The sequence below is a fragment of the Dinoponera quadriceps genome, unplaced genomic scaffold, assembly GCF_001313825.1.
Source record: "Dinoponera quadriceps isolate SergipeBrazil2010 unplaced genomic scaffold, ASM131382v1 scaffold1280, whole genome shotgun sequence".
In the NCBI taxonomy this organism is placed as follows: domain Eukaryota; kingdom Metazoa; phylum Arthropoda; class Insecta; order Hymenoptera; family Formicidae; genus Dinoponera; species Dinoponera quadriceps.
Window position 1 is genome coordinate 952,795 of NW_014555813.1, and position 11,121 is coordinate 963,915.

General features: G+C 51.8%; 2 protein-coding genes across 11 annotated transcripts in view; one reads left to right on the forward strand and one right to left on the reverse strand.

Annotated features, from left to right (window-relative positions):
- The window catches only part of LOC106745457 (E3 ubiquitin-protein ligase MYCBP2), a 232,053-nt gene that overhangs the window by 203,430 nt on the left and 17,502 nt on the right, over nucleotides 1-11,121 (reverse strand). The gene's annotated exons all lie outside the window — the stretch shown is intronic.
- The window catches only part of LOC106745459, a 17,761-nt gene that overhangs the window by 270 nt on the left and 6,370 nt on the right, over nucleotides 1-11,121 (forward strand). For 2 of the 4 annotated variants that reach the window (XM_014621073.1, XM_014621072.1), the window contains exon 2: nucleotides 6,200-7,006. In XM_014621073.1, the coding sequence (XP_014476559.1) occupies nucleotides 6,794-7,006 (213 nt within the window). In that variant the 5' untranslated portion in view covers nucleotides 6,200-6,793. Of the gene's footprint in view, nucleotides 1-27; nucleotides 3,619-3,798; nucleotides 3,850-6,199; nucleotides 7,007-11,121 lie in introns of those variants that run through there. The other 2 variants (XM_014621075.1, XM_014621074.1) reach the window with 2 other exon arrangements.

Below are 11,121 nucleotides of genomic sequence, written 5' to 3' on the forward strand. Positions count from 1 at the left end.
CCCCCCTCCCCATTAGATGGAATAGAAAATCAGAGAAATATACACGATCGTCGGAAAACAGCGGAACACCCAAAACGGCAAAATCAACGACGTCAAACACGGATCCGCGCTACGATTCACGAAGGAGGAATGCGCGACCACCGTTCCTCGAATATGAAAATCGTCTTCTCTCTCTCTCTCTCTCTCTCTTTATCTCGTTTCCTCCTCGATCCTCACGCGAAGGATCGCCAGGCACACGCGTCCCCTCGCGACGATCGTTGCGTAACGATCGGCGTCACGAGGCAGCTGCATCACCGAGCCGTTTTCGCATCGAGAAACCGCGAATAAATAACTCTCCCGCGGCGGGATCGTAAAACCCGAGGCTCGGGTCGATCCACGGCATTGAACCGTGAAGCGGTTGTTCGATCGACGGCCGATCGCGACCACCGGCGACGACGACGAGAGAAATTCTGCTTGGCCGTCGCGCGACGACCGCCGCGTCGCAGCCGCCACGCCGTCGGAGTTTATTCCACGCGATCGCGCTGAGAGAGACAGAGAGAGGAAAGGTTCGGTCGGACAGACGGACGGATGAATCTCTCTCGTCGCGACCGTAATACTTGATTTCCCACGTGGCATGGTGCGGGCGCACTCTATCTCTTACCGCCGGCGCGCCAGCTGTAGGGTCGATTAATCGCTCGTTTCTCACCACTGACGGCCCTCCTCGGTGAGAAAGAATCGTCGTCACGCGAAAGACGCTTAATTGTCGGCATTACGCTCGTCGGGACGTGTCAATTCGCCGCCGCCGGGATTCCAGCAGCCGGTCGGATGGCGAGATTCGCCGTATCGCGCGTTTCCTCTCTCTCTCTCTCTCTCTCTCCTCATCCGCTTTTGAGGACATAGCGTCGTAAACGCGTTGTCTCTCGCATCCAGCGAGCGGATCTAATCGTGAAAAAAGAGCGAAGCTTTTGAGCGAGCGAGAGAGTGCACACGCGTCTCGAGAGAGGGGGAGAGCTTGCGGTATTTGAAACTGGATCGCGAAACGCACGCGGCGAAATTCCGAGGGGGAAAAAAATTCTCATTCGCTCTTCTCCAAGGGCTCATGGGTGCAACAAATGTCGGAGGAACCCTTTTTCTCTTGCAATCTCCCTGTCTCTCTCGCTCGTGTAGCTTGCCCTTCCCCCGGTTGCTGTTATCTCGAAATTGAAAACAATGCCGCGAGACTAAACATTCCGCCCGGCGTTGCTCTCTCTCTCTCTCTCTCTCTCCCCCTCTCTCTCCGACGTTGCATACATAACGTTGCTTGAGTTACGGGGCGCAGGGCCGCACGTGCGGCGTAAGTTATGCGCTGCACCTGGATTAAACCGAGAACGTCGAAAGATATTGCGCGCCTCCCGACGGAAAAGCTCGATCGCGGATAAGGCGAAAAAGCGGCTCGCTCCAGATCGGCCGACTAACCGGGGCATCGCGCTGACGTCACCGACGCGCCCGTTTCCCACCGGTGGACGTTGGATCGCCCGATTTTTGTCGACCCGCTCGCCTTAAGACACGATGTCCCTTTGATTCGAAAACACTGCGATATTTCCCGATTGTTATTCTCTCGGAGCGTGCGGTGCGAAGTACAGCTGGATGGAGAGAATCGAATTTGGAGCTTTCCCTGCGATAACGTATCCACGTGAAATCACCGGTCGTTCGTCGAACAGGAAGAATTCGTCTCGCGGGTCTCGCGGGTCGCGCGCGACGAATTGTTTGGAGAAGGCGAGGGAAAAATGTGTCGTTCGGGAAAGGCGGTCGAGCGTGTTCTCTGTAATGTAGGTTATCGGCGACGCCTTGCGATACCAGTCGTGCCGCGCGTTAAAACCGTGGTATCGATAACAAGCGGAACCAATATTTCGCGCGCGCAGCACTGGCATTCGTTATCGTAACAAACGTGGAAATGAGCAAGCACGGCGCAACATTTTCGCGCCGATGTCCTATTCAAACAAAGTCATCGGACCGTCGCATTGACGCCGTATCTCTTGACACGCGCGCGATTGTGTTTTTCGCGGGACGAACGATTCAGCGGCCGACGCGAGCGAGCGAGAGACGTTGCAGCTTCGCTCGAAAACAGCGAAAACAGAGGTCGAGTGACTGATCGAAGATCGACGGTTCATCGTGAAAAATCTCAGGCATTCGAGGTCGATGAATACGAATGCGGAAGGCAAGCGCACCGACGAGACGATCGGCCGCGGGAATCGTTCGACTTCGATCGTTGAAATCAGCCGCTGCCGTTCGCGTTTTCAGAGATATCATTTTATCCGGCCGGGACGCGGGATCAATCGGTGATTCGCGCAGATGCGCCTATTCTATTTCTGATTATCGGCGGAAATCGCGGAAAAACCGCAGCGTCGGAACGAACGGGAGTTTTGACGATAAAACTTGGAAATGTGGCCGCGCGCGGCCCTCGAAATTGCGCGACCCGAATACACTCGAACGCTCCGCCGGTTGAATTAACCGAATGTGACAATGGCGGAAAGCTTATTAATAATCGACGCGGTTCGGAACGCGTGTATTCTCCCCCCTACAATACCGCATTAATTCGTCAACCGCGCATTACGCGCGCGTGCTCGCCTCTCTAATGACAGTCGACTTTATTCGTATCGTGTTCACAAATACGCGTGCGGAGGGTCGGGGCGGGTCAGCGAAATGAAAATCGGCTGACTGCTTCCTCGTTATACGAGGTGTTACGCGAAATAATGCACACGCTGTAATCGATACGTAGCTACCGAATGTACTCGGGTATTTAGCGGAGACGCTCGTATTAAATTAATCCCCGCGCGCACACAAGAAGTCGCCGTCTCTACCGTTTTTGCAGCTCTCGCCGTATCCGCGCGGATCTTCGTGAATGGGACGCGGTAGCAGTCGCGTGATACAATAAGTCGCATTATCGTTTATTAACGTCGGACGACTTGACCTGTAAATTTCGGCCGACGACCTATTTCCCGATCTCGAGATTATCGGCCTCAACGATCGACGCGAACGACGGTTCGGTCTGCGGTCGGCGATGACGAATACGCGGGCTTCGAAGGTTGAACGTTAACGACTCTCGCAACAACGTCGCTGACAAATTGGAGACGCGAGGGATCGAGCGAAACCGCTGTCAAATCATCGCCGGAGATTAACCCTCGTCCCGAGGTCGCTCGAACGGACCCTAACATGCCCGACCTTATATATATATAATCACTGCTTACGAAAAAATTATTTCCCTCGGGAGCTCCGGGGCGGATTTGGGTGGCTCTCGATGTTCTTCCCTTCCCTCCCCTCGGGCCGGCCTCGTTTATCGTTATCGCCGTCTGAAAACTGCGAACGCTTTCCCGGGAGGGCGCAGACAATTCTTACAAGTCGCGGCGATAAAGCGGATAGGAAGATAAGACGGTTGCGCGCGGCAGGAATAAAGGCGAACGCCTCGGAAACTCGCCCAAGATCGTCATTGCTCTCCCTCTTTCTCTCCCTTCTCCCTCGCCTCTTCAAATTGCATGCAGCCGCGAGGAATCGCGTACAGTATTCCGACAGAGTCGCGTACAGCTGGAGCGCGAGAAGTCGTGCCGCGTGTACATATGTCGGCGAATCGACGAGGTGTTACGGACGGGGAGGAAGAGTCACGTAATCGGAAACGATTTACTACTGCATACCCCATCGCGTCTCTAACCAATCGTCTTGTCGCGTGTCAAAGAGAACAGAGAGAGAGAGACATCGGGGATGTTTCTGGAACGGCAAATACACGAGTTCAACGGAGTTTCGGCCTCGAATATCTACGAGTATCCATTAACGAGGTGTAAATCAGACTGGCCGTTTAATCGTCCGACAGCGCGAATTCACCGACGTCCGGCCGAAGTAATTCGCGTTTTTGCGCGCCCTTCGTCCTATCCGCCGTGTCAATTCCGTTATCGAACTGCGGCGCTTCCTCTTTCCGCGCTTCTTTTTTCTTTCATTCTATTCCGTCTCTCTCTTTCTCCCTTTTTTTTTTTTTATTTCGACGCGTACACTCCGCAACTGCATTACTTCCTTCTGCCCGCTGCTGCGGCCATTCGTTAGTTATGCCGCGAGAACCGACGTCAATGTGACCCGCCGGTCAATTAATCGCGCGCACCTGCTTGCGCCATCGATCGTAGCAACGAGCAGCAATGAATAGTCGTTAATTGAAAATGATCAATGCAGCAGTGTGTGTGTGTGTATGTGTGTATGCGGGATTCTCACGAGTTGACGTTATCCCCGTTTCAGTGAAAATGTACGGTAATAATGGGAGGGAAGTGAGCTAAGAGACGAGAACGAACTTGAAACGTGACAAATGTGGAGAATCACGCAGGGAAACGTCGCGAAACGTTCGTGTGGAACAGACGAAATATATGAAGAATTAAGGAATACGCCGAGAAATTTTCAATCTTATTGCTTCGTATAATTTGAGCTAAGATACAGCTCACGTGAGATGAGAGCAACAAATGCAATCTACGTAACTAATACATGCAATTGGCGCGAATCTGAAAAAGTTACAAGCCATAATTTGATCAATAATCGAGAAATTACGAATTCAGACAACGATACGTAAACGCGTTGTCTCTTTTCACCGAGTTTTAACGTTAAGGTCGTTTAATTTTTTGCGATTATTCCAATTAACCCAACGAGCAATTAGCTTGGCGAAGCATCGTGTTAATAGCGAGGTATCTTTACTGAAAGTAGAGCGAGAAACTAAGAGAGAGAGAGAGAGGTAGACACAGGGAGACGAATGAAAAACGAACCGGAAGAAATTTCGAGTGACCGTTTGGAAGGACTCGCAGAGGGAAATTCTTCCCGAGTCCTTTGAGCGAGACTACCTTTCATTCACGATGCTCTTTTCACGTTTATCGATCCTGCCCGTTCCCACCGTGCCATTCCTTCTTTTTTCTTTTCTTTACTATCAAGTAGACCAAACTTTGTTTCGGCGAAAAAGGAAGATATCTAAGACACGGTTCATTGGCTATCTACGGCGATAGTTTCCCCGAGTTATAAGTACTATTTACCGTTAGTACTCGAAGGTGACTAATAACCGTGCGCAAGTTGGAAACAAAACAACACCGCTGTGCGCCTGTCACTGTCGCCGCCGGGAGTTAAGTTCGTAATCGAACAAAAGCGACCGAGAGTTGACAATTAACCATGAACTTGGTTGACAGTTTTCATTTACCGTTAAAACATATTTCCGAATTTCTCGGATCCGCGCGTACACGTGCGCACATTAATCATATTGTTCTGTTACATGTAAATAATAATTTTACCCGAGTTTATCGTCACCCGACTGTTTCTTCAGATTCCGAAAGGCCGATCGGAAGGAGACGGCACGAAACTAACATCGGTCTTCGATTTCACGTCGCTCGCGCGAATGTCGCTTTGCATCTTTGCGATGTAACTTCAGACCTACTTTCATAACTCGCCGGGAGAATTCGGCTGTTAACAAACAAGACGATTTCCACGTCGGGTCTGAGTTAAACGATCGCGAGCGAGCGGGAGAGTGGAACGCGTTCGGTGAACGCTAACGCAAAAAGTTTACGGTAACGGTTGACATATTAGCACGATAAACAGAACCACGTCATGTTGAGCGAGAGCACTTTGATAACGCAGGAATGTAGACACGATTAGTCACGCGATGGTGTACAGTGGGAGAGCAACCGAGTGGCAGATCGCGGATTATCATCATCGGATATTGCGACGCTGTCGTTGACGCAGGCCGGTATCGCCCGGCCACTTTCAACGGTTTGTCCGTTATTGCGCGCCCACGATGGGAAGCGATAACGTCTTGTAACGCTTATCACTTCGTAGAGTGCGGAAGGGAGAAGGGAAAATTCGTTATCATTCAGCATCGTCGAGCGAGACACATCGCGTGTTCCCTCGGCAGGCCGTCGAACGCGCGTGGGAACGCGATTTTCGCGGCAATGAATTCCGCTCGTTATTATTTCTTCGCGAGAATATTCAAACAATCACCGATAATTACTAATAAAATTGTTGCGTGTACAGGGAGGCTCATCGGATGAACAATAGAAGCGTTTTCCGCGCGGATACACGTCGTTAGTACAGATCGGTGCGCATCGCCGATTGATATTCGAAAGGTTGGAGGTCTCGCGGAGAGGAAAGGAGAGAGAAAGAAGGAAGAAAAAAGGGAGGAGGGGAGAGTGCAGGAGGACCGCAGGATTTTCTAATTTTTCTATCCTTGCAGACGGACAATCGCTTCTTCCAGCGGACCGAGAGGGCGAAGAGTAACAGGGACGTGCGGGCGAGACGGCGCGATGTTCGAGAACATTGCGCGTTGTCACCGACGAAATTGGATCGCGCCGTCCTCCCACCGAGAAAGCGTTGCGTCCGAACGAGCGTTGTGGTAGAACCTCTTTGGCGACGGTTCGACGACGGACCTCAAGGATACGCCGAACGATCGTCATCGTCATCATCGAGAGAGAGAGAGAGAGAGAGAGAAAAGAGGCGGGGCGTATCATGACCGAGTCAGAACCACGTAATGTTGCGTGGCGTACGTCACGTGTCCACGTGGTCGAGACAGCTCTTCGTGAGTGGTGAGAGAGCGTGATAAATCGTACGCGATTAGTCGGCGTTTAATTGCACGAGTTTAAGGGCGACCCTTGCGCAAAAATTGAAAGCGCTCCGCCGGTGGTTCAAAGCACCGGCATGTCGAGACGGCCTCGCGGTCGGCTCGACTCAGAACTCGCTGGCTCGGTATAAAACGCGGTCGGTGATCAAGAAGAGGAGGAGAAAGAAGAGGAAGAGAAAGAAGAAGGAGGAGAGGAGACTCGGAGCGCGCATGGCGGGAGGAGAGAGAGGGGGAGAGGGGCCGAGCGAGAGGCGCAAAATGGGAGCAACGAAATATGTGTTAGGCAGCGCGATCTTAGGACTCTTTTGGAGCAGCTTGCTGAAGGGCGTCCTGACCAACTCCAGCACCAGTAGGTGCGACTATCCGCCCTGCTCCTGCGACCACTACGGCAGGCTGACCTGCGACTGCAAGGAGGACGGCGAGGTAGGTTCGATATAATGCCGTACTGCCGATAGGTATAGCCGCGCCGAGTGTCGAGCATTTTCGTCGCACGTGTTTCGCAATCGCGTGCACAAGTCGATGGCGAAACACTTTCTTCGACCGACTCGCGCTGGACAGATGTGACGTGAGAGAGAGAGAGAGAGAGAGAGAGATTGCGGGAGAAAAAATATATATGCTATTTGTGTTATCAGAAGAGATGATCTGAACGCGTGCGCCTCTCGTGAGATGTCTGTTCTCTTCTCGACACGAAATGGCTGGTCGCGCTGCTTCGCTCCGTAACTGAACGCGACTGCCGGCTAGACGGGAATCGAACGCGTCGTGTGTGCGCAGAACGTAATTGTGCAACAATAATGCATCATGAGCGAATCGTTCGGGAAAGTAATAATTCTCTTTCACGTGTCTCTCTCGATTACACGGCTCGATTAGCCTGTCTTTTATTCGCCATATTTACAGTAGCGAGCAAAGTGCTTATTGATAAGCGCCTCTTCATCCGTGAATGGAATGTGGATGAAGTTTTAATATTCCTCGTTTGTTATTCGTTATTTGTTTTGTGCGCGTGGAAATTAATCTCGTATTCTCTCTTTCTCTCTCTCTCGAGATACTTTCTCGTAGCCCTTCATATGATAACGCAGTTTTACAGGCACCTATTTTCCAACGGAACCCCCGCTCGGCTGCCGGGCCCTAAGGTTAATTCGGTTCTTTTCATTCCGCCGGTTTCGCCGGCCGGGTTAAGAATCGTCCGATCTACGTCCCCGATCTCTCTCATTACCTATGACGCCTCTTCACTTCCGATCAAAACAATCCGGCGAACCAAAGAAAAGGAGAGAGAGAGAGAGAGAGAGAGAGAAGGCGCGCGTGTTTTTCTCTCTTTCTCTCTCTCTCTCTTTCTCTGCCTCTCCAGAATGAATTCATGCGGAAACCGCGGGACTATTGCTATCGCCCGAAAAATCTCAGACAATGCGACACGGGAACGTGCCGGATCTGCCCGTTCTTTGTTCACGAGGGACGTTATTCCATTTGCGAATTACCCGGTGGGGAGATAAAGGGGCGGGTACCGCGGGTAGCTTCGTGCGATGGTAAAATCGTAAAACTCGATCTCCCGCGGCCGAGAGGAAAGAAAACAAAACAGAGGGAAGGGGGGGGGAGAGAGAGAGAGAGAGAGAGATACAGGGGACAGGGAGGAGAAAATGTTTCCTCCGGATCTCAATGACGTCTTCGGCGCCGCGTATCGCCCGAGGAGACGGCAACAAAGATTGAGATAAAGTAATAATCGCGCCTCGAAACGCTCCGCCGCTCTGTCGTTATAACGGAGCGAGGACATCGGAAGATCTGAAGAAAGAGACAAGAAGAAACAGAGAGAGAAAGAGAGAGAGAGAAGGAGAAGGGAAAGATAGAAGGGCGATCAGCTAGGACGAGCCTAATCTCCCGGACTACGCGGGGAAGGGGGCCGTAAATCGCGAGGGTGCCAACCACCGATGGGGGTGGGAACCCCCATAAATTAGAGTGTGTTTACGCAAATCGTAGGGTTTGCGGGTGAAGAGGCGGACGGGTAGGCAGGTAGATAGGGATATGGGATACGCGGAGAGAGGAAGACTCCGTCGATCCTTCCACTCCACCCTCTCGTAAATGTTTCGTTTTTATCCCCCCGGCGGCCACACGCACCCTGTTGGGTCGAGACAGAGAGAAAAATAGCGGGCGTCCCTCGCCGGTTCTAGGATCACGCGAACTGTTCACGCTCGTACGTTCGTTCGTTCCTACCGCGTTTCCGACGCTTCCGGCCATCCGCGATATTAAAGGAGCACACACCGGCGATCAAGAAGGAACGTCTACCTGTCTACGTGCCGGCGGCGAATGATTCATAATCGCATCGCGATATCGCGATAAACGCGCGCCGCCGTGAGGTAACTTGAGGAATGCGCGCGCCAATGAGGACGACTTCCTTCCTCGAGCGGGTTAACCGGAAGTCTTCGGTTTTCGTTTAGTCGAATCGAATGCGCAACCGGAGCGGCGATGGTGGTAAACGTGGTAACGCGAGTACCATCGCTTTTTCCGCGGGAGGCGGGAATTTATTGAATAAATTTGAAACTCGCGATGATGAGAGTTTGAAATTCGACTTCGTCGGAAGTTCAAACCTCCGTCTTCCCATCGTTCTCTCTTTTTCTGTCTCTCTCTTTCCCTCCTCCCTCGTGTTACCCTGTGCACTCAGTTTTCGTTTTTTTTGCCGCGATGAAGAACGCGGATCGCGGTGCGAGGTCGAAAACATGATAAGAAAATAACGAATGCGCTTCGGGAGATGCAGCAAACGCGACACACACACACACACACACATATATATAGCGCTTTTAACGATTACACGACGAGATAAAACAATCACCCTGTTACAATTAAAGTTACCCGTGATTTGATTCAAAAACCCGAGATTTTATCAATTTCACGGGAGGAAATAATTCCGTACGCCACCAGTACGTAAACGAGTCTCGTATTCAGCTCGCGCGTCCACGGGGAGGTGTAGAAGAGCAGTATGGGGAGGGGGAGGGTGGTAGTAGTACGACACGCCATGGAAATTTAATCGCGAACGCTGCGAGCGAGCGAACACGGCACGGGCGAATATTTCGCGATGCAACGATGTTGTTTTAACTGCAAGCTCCGGGACGGAAGATAATGTTACCGCGTGTCCTCGCGAGCATCTCGCCCGTCATTATTGTCCGCGATAAAGCGTTCTTTGTGTAGTCCGCCGTCGACGACGGCGTTCGCGCAATAGCCGGCGATTCGTCGACGATACACCTCCTCTCTCTCTCTCCGATCCGTAAAATCCGCGCGCGTGACGAAACGACCGGCGGAAGATGAGCTCGAACGAGCTGAGGTTTATGTCGCAAGCAGCGGTGTATCGAACGTATGTGTACCGGCGGTTTCAATGACCTTGTCCTCGCGCGAATACGAGCAAAACGCGAGCCGAGTTTGTGGACCGTCTGAACAGCAGTGTGTGTGTATGTGTAATAACGCCGATCACATGAAAGAAGTAGCGTACCGACGATAAGGAATGCAAATTACTCAAAACGGGATTGAATTCCTCTTGCCTCGCGCCTGATTGGCCCGAGACTCGTTCATCGTCGACAAATCGTATGAAACGAACGGGGAAACAATTATATTGCCAAAATAAGGGAAGAAAGATTCCGACGCGAGAGCAAAAATACCCAATACCGACTGAAACGTGGATATCGATGTATTATTTCGTAAAATGTACCCTTTGATCTGCCGCCGACGTCGTCATTTTGCGGAAGCGGAAAGTGATTCTCGGGAAGCGAATCCCGAGAAACGTCTTCGGAGGGACACGATTCGACTGTAAACAGAAAATTGCGGTCCAGCGGACGGCTGAAGAGGTGGCGATGCGCGTCGCAACGCGCGAATACGAGATCCAACGATCTTCCGATTAAGGATCGCGATTAACTCGTGTATTTTTCACGTTGCGCTCGCGAAAAGGGAACAGCTCCCCGGGAGCTGTTAATAAAAGAGTCCGATTTAAAAGTAATCGGAAGCGCTTTCGGCGACTATAACACGGAAGGGCCATCGGATAGTTGCACGACAGACGCCGAGGTCCACGTGGTCGCGGTGTCGCGCGCTGAATAATTGAATGAGCGCGTAAATAATCGAGGGAGCCTTTTAGCGAATGCGACCTTAAACTCACTCGCCGGGCCGTAACAAGAGACAGCGAAATAAGACACGAAACGACGAAAAGAGGAGGGAAGAGGAAAAGGGGGGAGAACGGCGTCCCGGCGGCAGGTCTCGGGGTGTAAAAGTAACGGTCCGTAAGTACCGTTGGAAACGTAAGGGCGCCATTTACGGAGAAAAGGCGCGCGTGGTTATGAAAATACTTGGAAAATGGAAAGACGATGGCGTACGGTGCTGAGCCACGCGGAAAATTGCCGCGTATAAAAATGCACCGGTAAACAAGCGCCGGAGCCGCGACGGGTCGCTTTTTAAGGAGAGCGTCGCCGGCTCTTACTCCGTTGGCGAGATAAGTCGATACTAATAAACGGGCTCGTTATTCCGGCACAACGAAGTATTATTAACAAAGTACCCTGGACGGGGGGGGGGGG